This window comes from Petromyzon marinus, unplaced genomic scaffold, assembly GCF_048934315.1.
Source record: "Petromyzon marinus isolate PM22_M1 ecotype Great Lakes invasive population unplaced genomic scaffold, UKy_Petmar_22M1.pri1.0 PM_G_Scaffold_53, whole genome shotgun sequence".
NCBI classification, from domain to species: domain Eukaryota; kingdom Metazoa; phylum Chordata; class Hyperoartia; order Petromyzontiformes; family Petromyzontidae; genus Petromyzon; species Petromyzon marinus.
The window spans coordinates 1,082,220-1,107,676 of NW_027423006.1; the positions used below are offsets into that span (position 1 = coordinate 1,082,220).

The 25,457-nt window shown below is 47.7% G+C and overlaps 2 protein-coding genes across 2 annotated transcripts in view; one reads left to right on the forward strand and one right to left on the reverse strand.

Moving 5' to 3' along the window:
- Positions 1 to 6,234, reverse strand: part of LOC142917823 (TPR and ankyrin repeat-containing protein 1-like) — a 33,240-nt gene extending 27,006 nt beyond the window's left edge. The window contains exons 1-5 of the mRNA XM_076062189.1: positions 5,931 to 6,234; positions 4,792 to 4,940; positions 2,501 to 2,615; positions 1,232 to 1,388; positions 222 to 346 (exon numbers count right to left, since the gene is read on the reverse strand). Of these exons, the coding sequence (XP_075918304.1) occupies positions 222 to 346; positions 1,232 to 1,388; positions 2,501 to 2,615; positions 4,792 to 4,940; positions 5,931 to 5,975 (591 nt within the window). The 5' untranslated portion in view covers positions 5,976 to 6,234. The remainder of the gene's footprint in view (positions 1 to 221; positions 347 to 1,231; positions 1,389 to 2,500; positions 2,616 to 4,791; positions 4,941 to 5,930) is intronic.
- Positions 6,235 to 6,899: 665 nt separating this feature from the next.
- Positions 6,900 to 25,457, forward strand: part of LOC116937080 (3'-5' RNA helicase YTHDC2-like) — a 58,840-nt gene continuing 40,282 nt past the window's right edge. Inside the window, exons 1-10 of the mRNA XM_076062180.1 lie at positions 6,900 to 6,958; positions 12,373 to 12,522; positions 13,599 to 13,801; positions 14,015 to 14,181; positions 15,967 to 16,072; positions 17,038 to 17,194; positions 17,716 to 17,823; positions 23,663 to 23,808; positions 24,159 to 24,294; positions 25,241 to 25,367. Coding sequence (XP_075918295.1) covers positions 12,387 to 12,522; positions 13,599 to 13,801; positions 14,015 to 14,181; positions 15,967 to 16,072; positions 17,038 to 17,194; positions 17,716 to 17,823; positions 23,663 to 23,808; positions 24,159 to 24,294; positions 25,241 to 25,367 — 1,286 coding nt within the window. The 5' untranslated portion in view covers positions 6,900 to 6,958; positions 12,373 to 12,386. The remainder of the gene's footprint in view (positions 6,959 to 12,372; positions 12,523 to 13,598; positions 13,802 to 14,014; positions 14,182 to 15,966; positions 16,073 to 17,037; positions 17,195 to 17,715; positions 17,824 to 23,662; positions 23,809 to 24,158; positions 24,295 to 25,240; positions 25,368 to 25,457) is intronic.

The following is a 25,457-nucleotide window of genomic DNA, read 5'->3' on the forward strand; positions in this document are numbered from 1 at the left end:
ACGCTGCGCGTGCCAATTCACACGCGCCAAGCTGACGGCAGAACGGAGCGCCGTAAAACCCCCGTCGTTGTGCCGTACGATGCTCCAGGGTGCCCGCAAACGTCGCCTTGCTCTCAGCAGATGCGTGACACGATCCCACGAGGCCGAGCGGGAGATGCCGCCGCGCCCGTAGGGGCATCAGACACGACTGGCGTGCGCGACTCGCGGTCGGCCGCACGTGCCTTCCAGAGGCCCTGCTCTGCCATCTCGCGCAGCAGCTGTTGCCACACTTTCTCCGTGTGCAGCAGCGCTTCTTCTTGAAGCATGCGGAGAACCCCTACGAACAGGCTCTTGTTGTCGGTCTTGCCTGCGGCCAACACAGACAGAAAGGCCACCAAGTCAAGCGTGGGAGCATACGTAAAAGACAAAAACGTAGCAATGTCACACCGTAGGGTGTAAAAACGAAGGGAACATTTACGTGAAAAAAACTACCATTTGTGTGTGCGCGTGTGTGCGCGTGTGTAAACGTGCGTCAGCTGCTGGTGAGAAAAGTGGCGTTCGTGTGCGTGTTGATCATACGTCCATGTGTGTGTCAGCTTCGAGTGAGGAATGCGGTGTTCGTGTGTGTGCGTTCCCAATGTGTACAAAATAACAACGCGCACCGTCCACTTACAGCACCTTGAGATGAAATCACATTTAGATGCACGCTACACAGATCCACATTATCTAGGAGGTGACCTCTGTGTCTAAAACCACACGTGCCTAAGAGATCAAATCACATTTAGATGCACGCTACACAGATCCACATTATCTAGGAGGTGACCTCTGTGTCTAAAACCACACATGCCTAAGAGATCAAATCACATTTAGATGCACGCTACACAGATCCACATTATTTAGGAGGTGACCTCTGTATCTAAAACCACACGTGCCTAAGAGATCAAATCACATTTAGATGCACGCTACACAGATCCACATTATCTAGGAGGTGACCTCTCTGTGTCTAAAACCACACGTGCCTAAGAGATCAAATCACATTTAGATGCACGCTACACAGATCCACATTATCTAGAAGGTGACCTCTGTATATAAAACCACACGTGCCTAAGAGATCAAATCACATTTAGATGCACGCTACACAGATCCACATCATCTAGGAGGTGACCTCTGTATCTAAAACCACACGTGCCTGTGTTGCGGTGTGCCCACAAACCGTATGACATTGCGCCTAATGATCCCAAGGCATACTAACGGTTCATGGCCTTGAACATTTCCATGAGGAATTCAACGGTGAGGTTGACAGTGTGGCCAGAGGAGACAAGCAGGACAGCCAGGCCATGTTGCAGCGCAGCGACCGCTTCCTTTGCCTCGCCCAGCCCAGCGAGCGCCGTGCCCAGCTGATAGTAACCCTGCACACAAAGACAAAGATCCCCCCTTGGAGCCTCAATAGACTTTTGGGGAAAGTGCTGTTTTGCAAACCACCTATGAAGACCAGCGTGGCACACGAGGGGGTGGGTGGCCAGCACCATGCTGGGCTGCCCGTGTCTCCCTAAGTTGCGATTATTTACACAATGCACCAGGTACTCATTTGAGGTCGAATCGAACTCGGCGGAAGCCTAGGAACGGTTCGGATAATGGTCACTGGTGTTGGCAATGAGTGTGGGATTGTTTCCTGAAAAAAACTTTCTATGAAATTGCAGTTCATGTGGGTAGGCAAAGAATTTACCTTGTTTTTTACTTTAAATTTTACTGTGCAACACAGTATAGTAATTAATAAATACATACACTATATAGTTTATACAGTACGGTACTGTAAATTGCTCTGTTATGCTAAATTATCACCATTTCTTGAGACTCCTGGGTAGGGCTAGGCCATTTTTCGACTTACGATGGGGGGGTCGTCGTAACGCATCTCCGTCGTGAGTCGGGGACTACCCTGTACACCGGGGCAAGGGCCCAGGACAAGTGTGGATATCTCTCACGACAGTTTTAACTGTGGGTGGACATTGAACACAGGTGGTGGGGTCGTTAAGAGCAACGCGCTAAACCGCTGAGACGCTTACTCCACACGTAACACGATCGCCTTCGCCGGGGCTGTGCCAGCCTTAGAGAAGGTGCTTGGTCGGAGCACGTGCACCAACAGCATATGCAGGTTATCTAGGAAATATTTGATACGTGTCTAGATTTGTGTCTGTCTCTGTGTGTCCCTCCCGTCTCTCTCTGTGTGTGTGTGTGTGTGGCTGTGTTTCCCTCAACTCCCCGTCTGCGTGACATCCCACATTGCTGTTGAGCGGGCCTATCTCTCCCTGGGGGCTGTAAAACAAATTCCGTTGGGGGGGGCCACATGATGGCACAACTTCCAAATGCATTTGAAAAGCAGTTGGCAATGCCAAAAGGATTATACCAAATATGAATTAACGTAGCATCTGACCAGCGTACATATTTACACAGACGACAATTCGCGTTGTTGACTATGATGATGACTCGTGCAAAGGTGTGGCTTGCCGCCTGCAATGAATACCTTGCACCATTGCCGGTCAGCGTCGATGGACTTGCACGACATGGTCACAGCATCTTCGAATCTCCCCAACTTGACGTAAGTCATGGCCATGTTGCAGAAGAGCAGGGAAACAACTCTGCCAGGAGTCACACGTCAGCTGTCGCTTAATGCCACGACTCGGGGTTTGTTTCACTGAAATCCACTCGCAGCGATTAATGAATGAATGTCATGATTTACAGCAAAGGTCTCTAGTTTTTTTTTTTTAAAGGGCATTTACTGCCAATGCAACAGTTCATCCCACGAAAGCACAAACACCTCCTGGCATAGGCCTGGCCTACAAGGGGAAGCATTATCACCCGTTATTACATCTCGGACCCAGCTGATGCCTGTCTCTATGTGTAGTGGTTGGTGGCACTGTGCCATGAACTCAGTTACCCGGGTTCGATTCCCAGTCACGGCCACCACCAGTGACGATTATCTGAACCGGTCCTGGGCCTCTCCTAGGTCGACTCAGCCTCAAATGAGTACCTGGTGTGGTGTGTAGTAAACATCGCCACTGGGGAGACAAAGGCGGTCGGGCGTGGTGCTGGCCACCCACCCCCTCTTGTGCGGTGCCGGCTTCGTAGGTGCTCGCTAACAGCACTTGCCACTACAGTCTGTTAAGGCTACACGGGGGATCTTTGCCTTTGTATTTTGTCTTGCTGTCTCTCCTGTATCTCTGTATTCCTTTGTCTACCCTCGGTGCCTGTCTCTATTGGTAGTTCTCTTCACTTTAAGTTAATTTCACGAGTTATTTACTGTGGGTACTTTATTTAATGCAATTACACTGATTGTTTTTGGTCTCAGCCAAGAATGATCGGTACAAGTCTAGGCCTAGCCTAATGCATGGTAAATAAACAGTCAAAAGTGACTACTTTCTGTTAAAACAATTACTATTAAAATGTTTCGTGGTATTCATAAACAAGACGGAAGCTTGTGTTGCCTCCGAAACGTCGCGATTTCATTTTTAGTCGTTTTCATTATTTTATTTTTTTACCTAACGTGGGACTTTACCGCAAAAAAACAAAGAGCACGAATCCTTGCAGTCACGGAAAGCTTCAAATCAAATTCTAGATTTGAAGCTTTCGTGACTGCAAGGATTCATAACTCTTTTGGTTTCATTCATGTGTCGGGAGCACAGTTCAGAGACGACCTGGATTATATATACACAGGTTAAGGGAGGGGCTGGGATAAGTTACCCCTTTGATAGCGATCAAAGGAGCACTTGCCCTGAAACGTGAAGCAGGCGTCTTCTTTGGGTCTATCGGTAAAGTCACGTAGAATGAGAATAAAATAATAAATTGATAAAATAAAATAACACAATAAAATTCTCACGACGTTTCGGCCACAACACAAGCGGCCTTCATCAGGTGAAGGGACGAGACTGTCTGGTAGGACAGCGCTGGAGTGAAAGAGCCACGTTCAGATCACGACTTTTAAGCTGTGTGAGAGGAAACAAAGCGCCCTCAACTTTAGCACCACGGATAGCTACGGGCCCCGTTCAGACGGACGAGTTCATCCATGGTCGGAACAGAGGAGGGGGAGAGAGACAGCTTAGAGTCGCGGCATCTCTTCAGAAAGGTGAGAGACTCGATTAGTTGAGCCTTCTTATCCCAGGCGGTTGAGGGAAGGGCGGGGGGGAGGAGTCAGCAAATCAAAGTTCAAATAAAATCCCGACTCGGGATGGTTGCGCAACAAGCGCCGAGTCTCCATCGCACAACGCACAGCAGCTGCTACCTCGCGACCGCGTTCCTTGACCCTGTAACAATCTCACGTTGTGACCTCCAGCCGATCAGCGCCACCACATTGATTATTCTTCTTTGGTTCTTTCGGTAAAGTCACCACCGTCACCACGTAGAATGAGAATGAAATAATAAATTGATAAAATAAAATAACACAATAATAATATTCTAACACGACGTTTCGGCCACAACACAAGCGGCCTTCATCAGGCGAAGGGGACGAGACTGTCTGGTAGGACAGCGCTGTAGTGAGAATATTATTATTGTGTTATTTTATTTTATCAATTTATTATTTTATTCTCATTCTACGTGGTGGTGGTGGTGGTGGTGACTTTACCGAAAGAACCAAAGAAGATGAATCCTTGCAGTCACGAAAGCTTCAAATCGAAATTTAACCACGTTGATTATTATTATTGTCAACGCCGGGGCAATCCCGTGACGACGTACGCGTGTGACCAAGCTGAGATGTCACAAATTCCATTTGGAACCTGCCCGTTAGATGTCACGATATGCGTCTGCATTTGACGATACCTGCCGACAGAGGCGGAGTGGCAGAGTTGCAGGGACAGAGCCTCCTCGTAGATTTTGAGGGCTTCAAGGTAGTAGCCCATGTGAAATAAATCCTTCCCCATCCGATTCATTACGATGGAGAGCGCATCCACTTCTTCTACAAATTCAGCCTGCACACATCACCCAACACAACATCAACACATCACCTGCACACATCACCCAACACTACATCAACACATCACCTGCACACAACATCAGCACATCACCGACAAACATCACCCAACACAACATCAACACATCACCTACACACATCATCTGCACACAACATCAGTACATCACCTGCACACATCACCCAACACTACATCCGCACATCACCTGCACACAACATCAACACATCACCTACACACATCACCTGCACACATCAGTACATCACCTGCACACATCACCTGCACACATCAGTACATCACCTGCACGCAACATCAACACATCACCTGCACACAACATCAGCACATCACCTACACACATCACCCAACACAACATCAACACATCACCTACACACATCACCTGCACACAACATCAGTACATCACCTGCACACATCACCCAACACTACATCAGTACATCACCTACACACATCACCTGCACACAACATCAACACATCACCTGCACACAACATCAGCACATCACCTACACACATCACTCAACACAACATCAACACATCACCAACACACATCACCTGCACACAACATCAGTACATCACCTGCACACATCACCCAACACTACATCAGTACATCACCTACACACATCACCTGCACACAACATCAACACATCACCTACACACATCACCTGCACACAACATCAGTACATCACCTACACACATCACCCAACACTACATCAGTACATCACCTACACACATCACCTGCACACAACATCAGCACATCACCTACACACATCACCTACACACAACATCACCTACACACTACATCACCTACACACTACATCACCTACACACAACATCACCTACACACAACATCACCTACACACTACATCACCTACACACTACATCACCTACACAACATCACCCACACACCACACCACTGTGTGAACCACGTGGTGCACCACCACCACCCCCTCTCCTCTCTCCCCGTGTGCGCCCTCCTACCTGGCTCATCGTTGCCTGCTGACGGGTTCCGCCGATGCCAGCCATTGGCGAGGTTACACGCGAAAAACTATTCCCTCGCGTGGCGGTGCCGGCGGGCTGATAGGAGGGGGAGGTCCGACGTTTCGCGCCGCCGGGCCCGGGGTGACACGACCCCCACGCTCGTTTGCGACCACGTGCGAGGCCTTAGCAGGGCGCGTTTAGAAAACGTAGCGCGGATAAGGCGACCACGTGACAGCGAGGCTAGAATTCCGTAGAACTGATAAGTGCTGCCCCTCCCCCGTAGACTCCTGTTAATACGCACTGTACTTTAACACGCGCAAGAGTACTGTACCTGCCCCCCTGTTACAGTCGTCCACAAACCCCCCCCAGCTTATAACCAATTTGGTTTCGCCCTCCCCCCCAGCTTGTAACCAATTTGGTTTCGCCCACCCCCCCAGCTTGAAACCAATTTGGTTTCGCCCACCCCCTTAGCTAGTAACCAATTTGGTTTCGCCCACCCCCTCAGCTTGTAACCAATTTGGTTTCGCCCACCCCCCTCAGCTTGTAACCAATTTGGTTTCGCCCTCCCCCCCAGCTTTTAACCAATTTGGTTTCGCCCACCCCCTCAGCTAGTAACCAATTTGGTTTCGCCCACCCCCTCAGCTTGTAACCAATTTGGTTCCGCCCACCCCCTCAGCTAGTAACCAATTTGGTTTCGCCCACCCCCTCAGCTTGTAACCAATTTGGTTCCGCCCACCCCCCTCAGCTTGTAACCAATTTGGTTCCGCCCACCCCCCTCAACTTGTAACCAATTTGGTTTCGCCCACCCCCTCAGCTAGTAACCAATTTGGTTTCGCCCACCCCCTCAGCTTGTAACCAATTTGGTTCCGCCCACCCCCCTCAACTTGTAACCAATTTGGTTTCGCCCTCCCCCCCTCAGCTTGACACCAATTTGGTTTCGCCCGTCAGCTTCACGATTTTGGTTCCACTTCACTTTGTAAGATCTCGGCTGGCCTTGGGAGTTTGCAGCTGAGGGAGTTTGCGACTGAGTGAGTTTTTTTTTAAACTTCCATCTTAATCCACCCGCACTTTTAAACATTTAAAACAAACAAAATACAAAATGTACCGACCGAGATTAATCGATTAACCCCTCGTTTTAAAAAGCGATCGAAACTAAAAAAAAGCCGGCTTCGGGGCCTGCAAGTCTGGGGGCCTTTAGCCGATTTCTTCCCTTCAATCGATCGAATGATCGATCGATCGAACTCGTGGTGGTGGTGGTGTTTAACGTCGTTCGCGTGGACATCGTGAAACAACACGCCACGTGAACACAAAGACAAAGATCCCCCGTGTAGCCTTCGCAGGCTGTAGGGGGCAAGTGGTGTTAGTGACCCCCTTTCACATTCTAAAGATAAACACGTGTATACACACACAGTGTACACACACACACGTGTACACACACAGTGTACACACACACACAGTGTACACACACACGTGTACACACACACAGTACACACACACGTGTACACACACACGTGTACACACACACACGTGTATACACACAGTGTACACACACAGTGTACACACACGTGTACACACACACACGTGTACACACACACGTGTACACACACACACGTGTACACACACACGTGTACACACACACAGTACACACACACACACGTGTACACACACACGTGTACACACACACGTGTACACACACGTGTACACACACACGTGTACACACACGTCTACACACACACAGTGTACACACGTGTACACACACAGTGTACACACACACAGTGTACACACACACACACGTGTACACACACGTGTACACACACACATGTGTACACACACACACAGTGTACACACACACACAGGTGTACACACACACACACGTGTACACACACAGTGTACACACACACAGTGTACACACACACACACGTGTACACACACACGTGTACACACACACGTGTACACACACACAGTGTACACACACAGTGTACACACACACGTGTACACACACAGTGTACACACACACACGTGTACACACACACAGTGTACACACACACATGTGTACACACACGTGTATACACACACGTGTACACACACACAGTGTACACACACACGTGTACAGACACACGTGTACACACACACGTGTACACACACGTGTACACACACGTGTACACACACACGTGGCAAGAATAACAACAACACTTATTTGCCCTTGCTCGTCTCGTTGTGATTGTGCATGTGTCCGGTTTGCTTGTGTTCACCGCTTTTGTATTCCTCAACTGTGTTGCTTAATTTTATTTTACGGGAAGCATATTAAGATATATTCTTAGTTCTTTCGGTAAAGTCACCACGTTGAAGGGAAACAATAAAATAATAAAATATATAACAATAAAAAGAATATGAATTACTGCAGTCACGAAAGCTTTAAATCAAAATTTAAGCATATTAAGAGTTTACATTTTAACGTAAAGTAACAAGAAAATGTTGACACTCGTGAGAATTTTCAACGAGAAACGTGGCTCTGGGGAAGGATTCCAGAGGCACGCGCTGACCAACGAAGGCGGACAAGTGGGGAGGAGAGATAATCTTTTTGACTTTGTGAAGATATTAACATCACGTTTGTTATCATGTTGCAAGTGTGTTAACCGTTCATTTATTTGGGTTGATAGTATTTCATTAAAAAGCATACTTAATTTTTTTTTGCTGTGAATCACATTTTAAATATATGTATACACAATGTTGGGCACGTTATTGTTAGAATGTTTAATAATTGCACCACACAGTGGAATTAAAACCTTTAATTTGTCAGTACGTAAAAAAATATTTGTTACAAGTTTAAACGGAATGCATTTAAGAAAAACACACGAATGTAGTTTGCTTGGAAATAATTAATGAATATTGATATATATTTTTTATTTAAAGCTTTCGTGACTGCAGGGATTCATATTGTTGGTAATTCTGTAAAGTCACCTGCACGTAGAAGGGAAACAATAAAATAATAAAAATATAAAACAATAAAATTATTGTAAAACAATAAAGTTATTATTCTTGGTTCTTTCGGTAAAGTCACCACCACGTAGAAGGGAAACAATAAAATAATAAAAATATAAAACAATAAAATTATTGTAAAACAATAAAATTATTATTCTTGGTTCTTTCGGTAAAGTCACCACCACGTAGAAGGGAAACAATAAAATAATAAAAATAATAAAACAATAAAATTATTGTAAAACAAAATTATTATTCTTGGTTCTTTCGGTAAAGTCACCACCACGTAGAAGGGAAACAATAAAATAATAAAAAATATAAAACAATAAAATTATTGTAAAACAATACAATTATTATTCTTGGTTCTTTTTGTAAAGTCACCTGCACGTAGAAGGGAACCAATAAAATAATACAAAATATAAAACAATAAAATTATTGTAAAACAATAAAATTATTATTCTTGGTTCTTTTTGTAAAGTCACCTGCACGTAGAAGGGAACCAATAAAATAATACAAAATATAAAACAATAAAATTCTCACGACGTTTCGACCGCAACACAAGCAATCATCATCAGATGATTTTATTGTTATTGTGTTATATTTTTATTATTTCATTGTTTCCCTTCTAATGTGGTGGTGACTTTACCAAAAGAACCAAGAATATGAATCCCTGCAGTCACGGAAGCTTTAAATCAAAATTCGTTCTTTTTTTTCTATTAAAAGCGACAGCCCCGTAATGTGTTAACATTTTTGTTGAAGCCCTCTATTGTATATTGTGTGCCGTTGTATTGATATGGGCAAGGATAACTTAGGCGACTATCTCTGCGAGTCTCGGTGAAATCCCCTAACCCCCTTCATCTCGTGAAACGTCGTGGGAATTGTATCGCGTGATTTTATTATTTTATTCTCATTCTCTCACGTGGTGGTGGTGACTTTACCGAGAGAAGCAAAGAAGACGAATCCTGTATCATTATCACTTAGGGGCCGCCCATAAATGACGTCACGCACCTATGGAGGGCGTCAGACGTTTGTGACGATGTGTGACGTAGGGGGGGAGGAGGGGTTGAGAAATGTGACGTCACATCAAAATGCGCAACTTTAAATATCTATATTCTTAGCTCTTTCGGTAAAGTCACGTTGAAGGGAAACAATAAAATAATAAAAATATATAAAACAATAAAAATTCTCACGACGTTTCGACCATAACACAAACGGTCGTCATCAGGCGTTATGGTCGAAACGTCGTGATAATTTTTATTGTTTTATATATATTGTTATTTTATTGTTTCCCTTCAACGTGACTTTACCGAAAGAGCTAAGAATATGAATTACTGCAGTCACGAAAGCTTTAAATCAAAATTTAAATATCTACTTAATTAAATAGAATTGTTATAACGGCACTAATTTTGAATAATTTTCATTATTAACTATTTGATGTTTTAAATTTACTAAGGTCACCTTTTATTTATTCCATGAAGGAGCATTTCGCTTCTCCGTGGGAGAATGGTGATGCATACATTTAGTAAAAAACATTTTGAATGATTGTTATTAAACATTTTGATTTTAATGATTCTACCAGGGCTTTTCATTCTGTGGAATGAATATGTAATTGATATTATTGTACTCTCCATTTTGCTTCGTTCTACTGCAAAGTTTCAAGTATTTTTTTAATAGAATTACTTTTAATATTTTATAATTCTACAAATGTTTTCTCCTACAACATCAGAGTGCAGCGCCACATTAAATACGCACTACAATGACAATAGTGTAAAGCGATTTGAAGCGTGTTTCATTTTAAAAATGGAAATATGGTTTGGGGGGTGTGGGGGGCAGAACTTTGTGACGTCATATTTCAGGGGCGTCTGACTTTGTGACGCTGTGTGACGAGGGGGGCAGGGGGGGGGGTCAAAAATCGGCCAAACTCGTGTGACGTCATTTATGGACGGCCCCTTATGGGAACATTGCTTTTGACATACACGATTTTGAGATAGGCGTGCTTTTCGCGTATGCCAAGGAGTGCCTGTGGGGAGCGGTTAGTGTAGCGGTTAGTGCGCCGAGCTACAAACCTGGCGACCCGGGTTCGATTCCCACTCACGGCCAACACCAGTGACGATTGTCTGAACTGCTCCCGGGCCTCCCCTAGGTCGACTCAGCCTCAAATGAGTACCTGGTGCGATGCGGAAACATTGCCACGAAGGAGACAAAGGGTGGCCGGGCGTGGTGTTGGCCACCCACCCCCCTTGTTTGCTGTGCCGGCCTTCATAGGTGCTTCCCTAACAGCACTTGCCCCGACAGTCTGTTACAGGCTACACGGGGAGGGGGTCTTTGTAATGGAACAAATTCTGAATTAAACTCTAAGAGACAGGGACAGGAGCGTGTGTATGTTGAGCGTCTTTCGCACCGTACGTAGCCAAACCGTGCTGACCAGAGGCGTGGGGGAAGGGCAACGAACTTCAACGCAAAATCAGCTTCAAAGAAGTTTGTTTTCGGCATAGAGAAAGCACATTGATTAGAGAACGTACGAAAAGGTAAGAGACACATTGTCAAGAGAGAGGCGAGCGGGATTGTGCGGGGCGTTGGCGTTCTAAGGCACGGCCAAGGGCAGTGTCAGAGAATGTAAGTGTGTGGGCACGTCTAGTAGAACCTCTTTTGCACTGCACGTAGCCACCCGTGCTAATCGGGACAGCGGCCCAGCCAAGAGGAGAAAACGTGCCTGAGACCATCCCACTGCCGAGTTGGGAGCGATGAAAATCGGCTCATTCATTGGTTACGTTTTTTTGAAGCCAGCTGGCCAGGCGTTAGGGCAAAACGGAGCCCAACCTTTCACCCAGGCAACTGGCGAGCACGGACTAAGCTTGTGATTCGCATGCACTAACCTACGTACCCGCTCACCTACCCACCCAACCTATACAAGACAAAGATCCCCCGTGTAGTCTTAACAGGCTGTTGGAGGAGGTGCCGTTAGCGAGCACCTATGAGGGCCGGCACGGGTGGGTGGCCGGCACCACGCCTGATCGCCTTCGTCTCCCGAGTGGCGATGTTTACATACTGCATTCGGTAATCATTTGAGGCTGAGTCGACCTAGGAGAGGCATATGATCGGTTCAGATAATTGTCACTGGTGTTGGCCGTCAGCGGGAATCGGGTTCGTAGCGCAGCAGCGTGCTAACCGCTACAGTACCGCTCCCCATATCTACCTGTGCACCTGCCTGCCCACATGCATGTCCACCTACATGCCTACCTACCTGCCTGCCTCGTCACGCACTCGCAAACCCACTCATATACTTGCCCACCTACACGCCTACCCGTGCGCCTGCATGCACACCTATCCGTCTACCCGCTCGCCCACCCACCCACCCACCTACACACCCACACGCCCACACACCCACCCACCCACCCACCTAACCCGCCCGCCCACCGGTAAATTAACGCTGCCCCCCACGTTCCTCGCTGCGTTTCGGTAGCAAGGGGGGGGCCGATGCAGTGCCTCACTGTGCGCAAGAAGGAGACAGCGGAGGTGGCGGGCGCCGAGATGTCATTCGCGCTGTCGCAACGGGCGCGCCACGCCGCCCGTGTGCTTCTGCAGCGCTTCCCCGACACCGGCTCTGACCCAGGTTCGTTCCCACTTTGGAGTTGCCGGCGACGTTTTTTTTTTCCGTGGTGCTCCATTGGTGCCCTCTATCAACTAATCTATTCAGGCATTATTTTACCGGGTAAGGCTGCGCTGAGCTGCGTAGCCATTTATCAGCAGCGACCTGGCCACAAAATGATTGCTCGAATGAAGTGGCTTATCACGTGGACGTTCGCAGCAGCCAAATACGCTCAACGCACGTCGATTCGAGAGAGACACCGCAAACTCCAAATATACAGCAGCAGATGTCGTGGTTGGGATCGAACCCACGACCTCCTGTATACCAGGCGAGGGAGTTAACATCTCCTAGCCACCATGATGATGATGAGGGAGAGAGACACAGACTCCAAATATACAGCAGCAGATATCGGGGTTGGGATCGAACCCACGACCTCCTGTATACCAGGCGAGGGAGTTAACATCTAGCCACCATGATGATGACGAGGGAGAGAGACACAGACTCCAAATATACAGCAGATGTCGGGGTTGGGATCGAACCCACGACCTCCTGTACACTAGGCGAGGGAGTCAACATCTAGCCACCATGATGATGACGAGGGAGAGAGACACAGACTCCAAATATACAGCAGCAGCAGATGTCGGGGTTGGGATCGAACCCACGACCTCCTGTATACCAGGCGAGGGAGTTAACATCTAGCCACCATGATGATGACGAGGGAGAGAGACACAGACTCCAAATATACAGCAGATGTCGGGGTTGGGATCGAACCCACGACCTCCTGTATACCAGGCGAGGGAGTTAACATCTAGCCACCATTATGATGATGAGGGAGAGAGACACAGACTCCAAATATACAGCAGCAGCAGATGTCGGGGTTGGGATCGAACCCACGACCTCCTGTACACTAGGCGAGGGAGTCAACATCTAGCCACCATGATGATGATGAGGGAGAGAGACACAGACTCCAAATATACAGCAGCAGCAGATGTCGGGGTTGGGATCGAACCCACGACCTCCTGTACACCAGGCGAGGGAGTCAACATCTAGCCACCGTGGCACCCGTGACGCTGATGCAATTCGACGCGTGTCACTCGCAGGGGCGAGACGCGAGGCGAGCAGGCCGAGCGGACGGCTCAACGACGGGATCGCTCAGGTCCCGCCGCCGCGGGGGCGATCGGAGCTGGAGGCGTTCCGCCAGACCCTCCCCGTGGCCGCGTTCCGGGAGCAGTTGCTGGGCACCATCGCCAAGTCCAACATCCTGCTGGTGCTGGGCGAGACCGGCTCCGGCAAAACCACGCAGGTGCTCGCAGCACGGTCCTGGAACTCGGCGCTCCTTCATTCAGCATGTCGGGCTCATTTCCCCAGTGACCACCACCACGACGAGCGGGGTGAACGTGGATTATTTTTTTTTATTTTTTTACCCCCGAATTGCGATCTTGAGGACTGCCTCCGATCACCGCTTAACACTCGGCGCGCGCCGCCGCCCGTGTCGTCCCCCACCCCCCCCCGGCAGATCCCTCAGTACATCCTGGACGAGGGCAGCCGCCTGGGGTCGCCGTGCCGCGTGATTTGCGCGCAGCCGCGCCGAATCTCTGCCGTCGCCGCGGCCGAGAGGGTGGCGGAGGAGCGAGGGGAGGGCGTCGGCCAGACCGTCGGCTACCAGATCCGATTGGAGAGCAAGTGCGTGTACGCGTGTTGGCGCTTCCGTTGTGCGCGCGTGCGCGTGTGTGTGTCTGTTCTGTTGTTGTTGTTGTTGTGTTTTCCCTCTGGGCCGTGTGCTATTGTAATTTTTCTCGTCGTTTCATTCCAACTGTGCTAGTCGCGCCCCCACGATTAGCGCGGTCGGCTGCGTACGGTGTGAAAGACGTTCAACGTACACACGCGCACATGCACACATACGTTTGTTATTGTGTACTTTTACCGCTGTGTCCTGTCGTGTTTCTCCCTGCCCTGCGCCGTGTCCTTTCGTTGAGTTGTGTGATTTTTAGGGTTGTGTTCGGTTTGCGTTTCTCCGTCCTGTCTGAGCTCTGCAGTGACACAACTCTACGAAAACCGAGCCGGTGCAACAATATTTACGGCACATTTATTTTTGGTTAGGCAACGATGAAATTATCTTGACAAAAACAGCTGTCGTGAAATCCTTCCTCTGCACGATGCAAGCCAAACAACAATTTGCCATGGGTATGGGTGGGGGTGCAGAACAATTGTCACAAGGAAATTTAGCATATCGCTTTATAGGCATTGTATACGATTGCTGAATTTGTGTTGATGGAATTGTTCTTCAACTCAACTGTCGGTGGTGAGCTGAAACAATCTTGTTGGGCGCACAGTGAAACACTTTTACCACCATGTGGTAATTTAATTGGTTTGGCTGTGGCGGCTGGTGGGGGGAGGACTTCACACACGTTGGACCATTGAGCACGGTTGGCTACGTACGGTGGTGCGAAAGAAGTTCAACTTGCATACCTACGTTAAATTTACGAATCGTAATATTGACTGACAACCTAGATGTTAGGTTAACAGGAAAACACCATGTATGTATTTGAGATCCCTTATACCTCAGCTTATCACTCAGCTATTTCAATGCTAAATTCTATGCTAATTCCTTTGTCAAGGGGTGCCTCTGCGGATGTGTATACTTTAACTTAGCTATTTCAATGAGCCATTTCAATGCTAAATTCTATGCTAATTCCTTTGTCAAGGGGTGCCTCTGCGGATGTGTATACTTTAACTTAGCTATTTCAATGAGCCATTTCAATGCTAAATTCTATGCTAATTCCTTTGTCAAGGGGTGCCTCTGCGGATGTGTACACTTTAACTTAGCTATTTCAATGAGCCATTTCAATGCTAAATTCTATGCTAATTCCTTTGTCAAGGGGTGCCTCTAGCGGATGTGTATACTTTAACTTAGCTATTTCAATTAGCTATTTCAATGCTAAATTCTATGCTAATTCCTTTGTCAAGGGGTACCTCTGCAGATGTGTATACTTTAACTTAGCTATTTCAATGAGCCATTTCAATGCTAAATTATATGATAATTCCTTTGTCAAGGCGCTTAGTGTTTTTCTTCTCACACAGCTTAAAGGTCGTGATCTGAGCGTGGCTTTTTTCACTCCAGCGCTGTCCTACCAGACAGTCTCGTCCCTTCACCTGATGAAGGCCGCTTGTGTTGTGGCCGAAACGTCGTGATTTTTGTTATTTTATTTTTTACCTACGTGGTGACTTTACCCAATAGAACCAAAGAGTATCCCTCATTAAAGGTCGTGATCTCAGCGTGGCTTCTCTCACTCCAGCGCTGTCCTCCAGACAGTCTCGTCCCTTCACCTGATGAAGGCCGCTTGTGTTGTGGCCGAAACGTCGTGATTTTTGTTATTTTATTTTTAACCTGCTACGTGGTGACTTTACCCAATAGAACCAAAGAGTATCCCTCATACCGTCGCGTTCCGCACGCGGCGTTGCGCGCAGGGTCTCGCCAAAGACGCTCCTCACGTTCTGCACCAACGACGTGCTGCTGAGGACCCTCATGGCCGGAGACAGCACCACGTCTACCGTCGTGACGCACATCATCGTGGTACGTGCCGAGCTACAGTCGATCCACCACACACCGGTGCTCAAAAGTTTTCTTTTCAGTCTAATCTAGATTTGAAGTTTTCGTGACTGCAGGGGTCCACGCCCCTGGGTTCTCTCGGTAAAGTCACCGTGGTAGGTAGAAAATGAAATGAATTAAATCACGGCGTTTCGGGCGCGCGCACACGCAAGCGTCAGTCAGCAGGTGGGACAACCACAGCAAGAAAGAATTGCTGAAGTGGGCAAAAGGGCTGCTGCTGCTGTCACAAGAGGCTATCGAGGCCTGTAGATGTGGTTGTCCCACCTGCTGACGGACCCTTGTGTGTGCGCTCGCTCGAAACGTCGTGATTTTAATTTATTTTATTTTATTCGGTCTAACCCAAGATGTGGCCAGTTCCGGTTTCTGAGTTTTTGTTCGGTTTTAGTGTCTCAATCATTGGATTGACAACGGACTGTATGTACATGGTGAAGTTTAATTATTGTTATGAAGCTGGTGCTGATGCTGTTGCTACTGGTTGGTTAAAGGTGATGATGGTGGTGATGCTGGTAGTGTTGTTGCTGCTGCTAAGGGTGGTGGTTATTGATGGTTCTGCTGGTGGTGGTGATGGTTAAGGGTGGTGATGATGGTAGTGATAATTGTGGTGGTGGTGGTGATTAGGGGTGGTGATGATGATGGTGGTAGTGCTGGTGTTGGTTCTGGTGGTGGTATTGGTGGTGGTTCTTAAAGAGTGGTGCTTGCCACCCACCCCCTTGTGTACCGTGCCTGCCTTCATAGGAGCTACTCGCTTACAGCACTTGCCCCAACGAGTCTGTTAAGGCTATACGGGGGATCTTTGTATTGTCAGTTGGTCATGATAGATTTTTGTTAACTGGTGGTGGCGAAATTGACAATGGTGATGATGGCGGTGGTGGTGGTTACATTGACGATGATGATGATGATGGCAGCGTTGGCGGTGATGTATCCACTAGGACGAGATCCATGAACGCGACCGCTTCTGCGACATCCTGCTCATCAAGCTGCGCGACATTCTGGAGCGGCAGTGCAACCTCCGCGTCGTGCTGATGAGCGCCCCCCTCAACGTTTTACTCTTTTCAGAGTACTTCGGCGGCTGCCCCGTCGTCAGACGTGAGAGACGGCTAAATCCATCCGTCGGTTGAACACGTAGCGGTAGGCTTTCGCGACCAATATTATCGATAATGTATTAGAGGTTTTTTTGGGTTTGATCGCGTCAATGTAAATGTGTTGTTAAACCCGAGGGCCAATTTGTAAGATTTTGTCACGTAAAACAAAATATCGTTACTAGCACGGCGCACCGTTGTGTTGGAGGAGTAAACCCACAACATTTACCATTGGAGTGCGACATTTGCCGGTTGTAATTACCGAACGGTAAATGTTGTGGGTTTACTCCTCCAGCACACCGGTGTGTGCCGAATTAGCAACTCGTTGGCCACGTTTTGTTTACTTGACAAACCTCGCTAACCGGCTGCTGCGTCGGGTGGTGGCGGGTTTAACGACACAACATTTATATTCACTCGATCTAACCGTGCGTCGGTGGCGGCGGCGGCGGTGGCGGCGGCGGGCCAAACGCAACGGCGATGTTGGACGTGGCGGTGTGCACGCCGTGTTGCCTCTCGTCCGTGGGCCAGTGCCTGGGAGGCTTTTCGAGGTGAAGCGGTTCTTTCTGGAGGACATCCTGCCCACCACTGGTTACAAGTCTAAGGAGATGGAGAGACGCCAGAAGGAGAAAGATCAACGTACGTACAGCCGGCAAAAACCACCCCCCCCCACCACCCGCCCGCCCCCCGCATTGCTTGAGAGAGCCTCCCATTGTGTTGAGGCGGCGATCTCCAACTGTATCGGAATCAGGAGAATATTGATAGCGGTAGGAACCTCCTGGTTACACCACCAGCCCACACGGGGATTATTGTTGTTGTGTCCGTCCGTCGTGCATCCAAAAATGGGAGAGGTGGGGCTGGGTGGAGAGGGGAGGGTGGGGAGGGGCTGGGTAGGGAGGGAGGGGCTGGGTAGGGAGGGGAGGGTGGGGAGGGGCTGGGTGGGGAGGAAGGGGCTGGGTGGGGAGGGTGGGGAGGGTGGGGAGGGTGGGGCTGGGTGGGGAGGGGAGGGTGGGGCTGGGTGGGGAGGGGAGGGTGGGGAGGGGCTGGGTGGGGAGGGTGGGGCTGGGGGTGGGGGTGGGAGGGGTGGGGCCGGGGGGGCAGGGGCTGGTCACCCCGTGGTGCCCTTATAAAACTCAACGTTTAACCTACTCACGCCGGCTTGTGCCCGCCCTCACAGTCGGGCATATTTGCGGAATACACCACGGAGCCGCCGTTGACCCTGGTCGTTGACCAAGCAACCCAACGTTCCTACCGGCTCCCTCCGCAGGAGAATGTGTTTGTTCATATTGGAGGAATCCAATCAGCCAATGTCAACTGGGCTCTTCCGTCGCTCTTCTTCTTCATCATGATTGTGCAATCGCATCGCCACCGTAGCCGTGTTGTTATTATTAACACTGTGAATGTTGTCGTTATTGTTGTGTGTTGTTGTTGTTTTATAAACTGTCGTCCGTGTCGTTGTTATTATTATTAACACTGTGAATGTTGTCGTTATTGTTGTGTGTTGTTGTTGTTTTATAAACTGTCGTCCGTGTCGTTGTTATTATTATTAACACTGTGAATGTTGTCGTTATTGTTGTGTGTTGTTGTTGTTGTATAAACTGTCGTCCGTGTCGTTATTATTATTAACACTGTGAATGTTGTCGTTATTGTTGTGTGTTGTTGTTGTTTTATAAACTGTCGTCCGTGTCGTTATTATTATTAACACTGTGAATGTTGTCGTTATTGTTGTGTGTTGTTGTTTTATAAACTGTCGTCCGTGTTGTTATTATTATTAACACTGTGAATGTTGTCGTTATTGTTGTGTGTTGTTGTTTTATAAACTGTCGTCCGTGTTATTATTATTAACACTGTGAATGTTATCGTTATTGTTGTGTGTTGTTGTTTTATAAACTGTCGTCCGTGTTGTTGTTATTATTATTAACACTGTGAATGTTGTCGTTATTGTTGTGTGTTGTTGTTGTTTTATAAACTGTCGTCCGTGTCGTTGTTATTATTATTAACACTGTGAATGTTGTCGTTATTGTTGTGTGTTGTTGTTTTATAAACTGTCGTCCGTGTTGTTATTATTATTAACACTGTGAATGTTATCGTTATTGTTGTGTGTTGTTGTTTTATAAACTGTCGTCCGTGTTGTTGTTATTATTATTAACACTGTGAATGTTGTCGTTATTGTTGTGTGTTGTTGTTGTTTTATAAACTGTCGTCCGTGTTGTTGTTATTATTATTAACACTGTGAATGTTGTCGTTATTGTTGTGTGTTGTTGTTTTATAAACTGTCGTCCGTGTTGTTGTTATTATTATTATTAACACTGTGAATGTTATCGTTATTGTTGTGTGTTGTTGTTGTTTTACAAACTGTCGTCCGTGTTGTTGTTATTATTATTAACACTGTGAATGTTGTCGTTATTGTTGTGTGTTGTTGTTTTATAAACTGTCGTCCGTGTTGTTATTATTATTAACACTGTGAATGTTGTCGTTATTGTTGTGTGTTGTTGTTGTTTTATAAACTGTCGTCCGTGTTGTTATTATTATTAACACTGTGAATGTTGTCGTTATTGTTGTGTGTTGTTTTATAAACTGTCGTCCGTGTTGTTGTTATTATTATTAACACTGTGAATGTTATCATTATTGTTGTGTGTTGTTGTTTTATAAACTGTCGTCCGTGTTGTTGTTATTATTATTAACACTGTGAATGTTGTCGTTATTGTTGTGTGTTGTTGTTTTATAAACTGTCGTCCGTGTTGTTATTATTATTAACACTGTGAATGTTATCGTTATTGTTGTGTGTTGTTGTTTTATAAACTGTCGTCCGTGTTGTTGTTATTATTATTAACACTGTGAATGTTGTCGTTATTGTTGTGTGTTGTTGTTGTTTTATAAACTGTCGTCCGTGTTGTTGTTATTATTATTAACACTGTGAATGTTGTCGTTATTGTTGTGTGTTGTTGTTTTATAAACTGTCGTCCGTGTTGTTGTTATTATTATTAACACTGTGAATGTTATCGTTATTGTTGTGTGTTGTTGTTGTTTTATAAACTGTCGTCCGTGTTGTTGTTATTATTATTAACACTGTGAATGTTGTCGTTATTGTTGTGTGTTGTTGTTTTATAAACTGTCGTCCGTGTTGTTATTATTATTAACACTGTGAATGTTGTCGTTATTGTTGTGTGTTGTTGTTGTTTTATAAACTGTCGTCCGTGTTGTTGTTATTATTATTAACACTGTGAATGTTGTCGTTATTGTTGTGTGTTGTTTTATAAACTGTCGTCCGTGTTGTTGTTATTATTATTAACACTGTGAATGTTATCGTTATTGTTGTGTGTTGTTGTTGTTTTATAAACTGTCGTCCGTGTTGTTGTTATTATTATTAACACTGTGAATGTTGTCGTTATTGTTGTGTGTTGTTGTTTTATAAACTGTCGTTCGTGTTGTTATTATTATTAACACTGTGAATGTTGTCGTTATTGTTGTGTGTTGTTGTTGTTTTATAAACTGTCTTCCGTGTTGTTATTATTATTAACACTGTGAATGTTGTCGTTATTGTTGTGTGTTGTTGTTTTATAAACTGTCGTCCGTGTTGTTATTATTATTAACACCGTGAATGTTATCGTTATTGTTGTGTGTTGTTGTTTTATAAACTGTCGTCCGTGTTGTCGTTATTATTATTAACACTGTGAATGTTGTCGTTATTGTTGTGTGTTGTTGTTTTATAAACTGTCGTCCGTGTTGTTATTATTATTAACACTGTGAATGTTGTCGTTATTGTTGTGTGTTGTTGTTTTATAAACTATCGTCCGTGTTGTCGTTATTATTATTAACACTGTGAATGTTGTCGTTATTGTTGTGTGTTGTTGTTTTATAAACTATCGTCCGTGTTGTCGTTATTATTATTAACACCGTGAATGTTGTCGTTATTGTTGTGTGTTGTTGTTTTATAAACTATCGTCCGTGTTGTCGTTATTATTATTAACACTGTGAATGTTATCGTTATTGTTGTGTGTTGTTGTTTTATAAACTATCGTCCGTGTTGTTGTTATTATTATTAACACTGTGAATGTTGTCGTTATTGTTGTGTGTTGTTGTTTTATAAACTGTCGTCCGTGTCGTTATTATTATTAACACTGTGAATGTTATCGTTATTGTTGTGTGTTGTTGTTTTATAAACTGTCGTCCGTGTCGTTATTATTATTAACACCGTGAATGTTGTCGTTATTGTTGTGTGTTGTTGTTGTTGTTTTATAAACTGTCGTCCGTGTTGTCGTTATTATTATTAACACTGTGAATGTTATCGTTATTGTTGCGTGTTGTTGTTTTATAAACTGTCGTCCGTGTTGTTATTATTATTAACACCGTGAATGTTATCGTTATTGTTGCGTGTTGTTGTTGTTGTTGTTTTATAAACTGTCGTCCGTGTCGTTATCGCTAATGTCTGGTGGGGCCACGTGATGGCTTGTCAATTCCCACTGAAGTGTTGTGTTAGGCCATGTAATGATCTGGCCAAATCTGTGTCGTCAAGACCCCCTCCGCCACCCCGAAGCAGCCAAACTAATTAGACCGTCACGTGGTGCAACAGGCGCTTCACGATGTGTCTGTTGTCATTGTTTCAGTTGTCCCACCGGTGAGTTGAAGGACAATTCCCGTAGCCGGATTCAGCGATTTAGATACGCGGCGTTTCGCTTGAAGCTACGTCAGGCGTTGCCGGGACGGTACCCAGGAATTCATATTCTTAGCTCTTTCGGTAAAGTCACGTTGAAGGGAAACAATAAAATAATAAAATATATATGACAATAAAAATTCCCACGACGTTACGACCGTAACACAGGAAGTCCGAATAATCGCATCACCTGACCGGGCTTCTTCATAGCTGCCATGACCTGTGAAGGTGTAGCGCCATGGATGGAACGGTACCTCGAACAATCAGGGGAGGGACTGCAGCACCAGCCCAAGAGCGGAGGGGCTGCTGGGGGCTCAGGATCCCCAGACAGTTGTCGTTGTTGTTGGCTTGCACCACATTGTGATTTTTTTGCACGCAGCGTTTTAATAAGTTTTTTTTGTGCGCGTGGAATATTTGCTTTGTTGAATTCCAGGATGTTTGTGTTGCGCGTCGTCGCTTTGGGATGTTCCGCGTTCAAATTTAGTTTGTTGCGGTTGCACCCGACTTAAGAGCCGCATGGCTCACAGGGCTATACCCAATACATGAAAATGAAAAATGAAAAAAATTAAAAAGGGCCGGGACGCTGTGCGGGCCGGTGGTGGGACTCTGGGCCAGTGGTGGGACTCTCAGCCGGTGGTGGGACTCTAGGACTGCCGGGGCCAAGGAAGCCAGAGTCTAGACCCGCACCTTGGCTGGGTCGGGTCAGGCGTAGCCTCCCCTAGGGTCATCATAGCCGGAGGAGCCGAGAGCGTAGCCAGTGTCAAGGCACGCTAGGAGTAGGCCGTGTCCCCTAGGCTGTAGCAGTGTATCAGGAGGACTGCTGGGAGTACCGTGTTGTCATAAAGAAGTTGCCTCTCCGAAGTGTCTCCGGAACCCACTACAAAGGCGTGTACACTGCTGTGTGTGTGTGTCTCTGCCTGCGTCTCTGTTTGTGTGTGACCCTCGTGGTGGGGAGCGGCGGTGCAGCGGTCAGCGCGACGCTGCGCTACGAACCCGGCGACCCGGGTTCGATTCCCGCTCGCGGTGATTATCTGAACCGGTCCCGGGCCTCCCCTAGGTCGACTCAGCCTCAAATGAGTACCCTGGTGCGGTGTTTAGTAAACATCGCCGCTGGGGAGACAAAGGCGGTCGGGCGTGGTGCTGGCCACCCACCCCCTCGTGTACCATTGCCGACCTTCATAGGTGCTGCTCGCTAACAGCACTTGCCCCTACAGTCTGCTAAGGCTACACGGGGGATCTGTGACCTTTGACCCTCGTAGCCAATATCAGTGGCGGTTATCCGAACCAGTCCTGCACCTTCCACAGGACCAGTCTTGCACGGTGGGCGCCACTGTGGCTAGGAGATGTTAGCTACCTCGCCTGGTATAGAGGAGGTTGTGGGTTCGATTCTGACCATAACACCTTTATATTTGGAGTTTACATTTTCTCTCTCTCTGTGCTCGTGTGGATTTTTCTCCGGGTCCTCTGGTTTTTACTCTCCGCATTTGTAATCAACGTGCATTTAGAGTGTTTAGCTGCCGCTATAAATGTCCACTTGGTGACAAGCCGCTTGCTTGAGCTGTCATTTTTATGTGGCCAGGTCACTTCTGAAAAAGCTACGTAGCTCAATGGGCCTTACCTGGTAAAAAAAAAAAGTTTTTCCTTGTTATTTCGGTCGACTCAGCCTTAAAATGAGCACATGGTGCAGCATATAGACAACCACCACCTTCTCTTGCGCCGTGCCAGCCTTCACATGCGCTCGCGAACAGCACTTGCCCCAACAGTCTGTTGAGGCTTTATACCGGGGGGGGTGGGGGGTGGATCTCTGTGTCTGCGTGTGCGCAGTGGAGAGCCAGCAGAACAATCTGAGCGAACGATACGAGGAGGAGACCGGACCGAGCGTGCCAGTGCGCGGTGCCAGCGTCGCACTCCTCACGGATCAAACCAAGATTCTCAACATCGAAGGGGGGGAGAGCGCCTTCGAACAGGAGGTATGTCGTGTGGAACGCTGGGGTGGGGGCGGGAGATGTTAACTACCTCGCCTGGTATACGGGCGAGGTAGGTGCTCGCTAATGGCGCTTGCCCCGACAGTCTGTTGCAGGATATGTGACGATTATCTGAACCGCTCCTGTTCCTCGCCTAGATCGACTTAGCCCTCAAATAAGTACCTGGTACGGTGCGCCAGCATCGCCGCTCGGGAGACAAAGGCGTGGTGGTGCTGGCCACCTGCCCCCTCGTGCGCCGTGCCAGCCTTCGTATCGGTGCCACTGGCGAACAGCGCTTGCCCCCAACAGTCTGTTTCGGCTACACGACGGGGATCTTTTGTCTCTTGCGCGGACAGGCGGAGCGCGACGGCTCCAAGCTGGAGCCGTGGCTCGTCAAGGAGATGGACGCGTGCATCACCAACATGTGGCTGCACAGGGACGAGGACGCATCCACGCAGCTGCTGCACCTGCTGATCAGCGAGCGCGTCAGCGGTGCGTGCCGGGGCCAGCGTGCCAATGGAACAGGGTGGCCTGGGAAATACCCTCCCTCCCTCCCCCCCACCCCCCACCCCTTCCTCCCCTCCCAACTTCTTCCCCCGTTAAACCGGTAGCCCTTTCCTGAATCGGTTACCACCTCGGTGGCTAGGAGACGTTAACCACCTCGCCTGGTGTGCAGGAGGTCGTGGGTTTAATCCCGACCCTGACGCCTGTTGCTGCTGCTGTATATTTGGAGTTTGCGTGTCTCTCTCCCCGTGGTCACGTGGATTTTTCTCCGGGTCCTCCGGCTTTTCCCTCCACATTTGGAATCAACGTGTGTTCAGGGTACTTGGCTGCTATAAATTTCCACGTCGTGATAAGTCACTTTTACCGAGATGTCATTTGCGACCAGGTCGCTTCTGAAAAAGTGCTGTGCATATATTGTTCCGTGTTCTGAGAGTCAGGAATCGGTAAACCGTTTTTTTTTTTATCGGTGGAACGGTTTGCGACGGGTTGCGTCGATTGGCCCACGTGCGCTGTGGCCCCGGTCGAAGTTTGGCCTTGTTTCTTATTTAACAGATTAAGGTGCAGCCCCGCTATTGCTGGCTTGCTTGCTTGTGCCACTGTTCTTGAAAGAGCCTACACTGAAGAGGGCTCTAGGGGGCGGGGGTGTTGTTTGGACAGGCGGTGGTGAAGGTGAGCGGTTGGGGAGGCTGGGCAGGGGCAGGGGGGGCTGTGATTTAATAAACTTGCTTCATCGTTTAAAATGCCGAATTGGAAGGCCAGTACTGCCAACCATTACAGCTCGGAATGCTCCCTACGTGTGAGCGTCAGAATTCGAATGGTCGAATAAATTTGTTGCTGCACACCTGCCGCTGAAGCTGCTTCTGCTGCCGCTGCCGCCGCCGCTGCCGCCGCCGCTGCCGATGATGATGATGATGATCGTCTCTCTCCTGGGCAGTCGACTACAGGCACAGCGAGAAGACCGCCACGCCGCTGATGGTGGCCGCCGGCCGCGGCCTCATTGACATCGTGGAGCTGCTGCTCCGGATGGGGGCCGACGTCAACTTGAAGGACTCCAACGGCATGTGAGGGCACACCTGCACCCCCATCCCCGCTCGATCGCAATCGGGCGTTGACACAGCCCCGGTGGAAGGTTGTAGCGGGTTCTCGGAGAC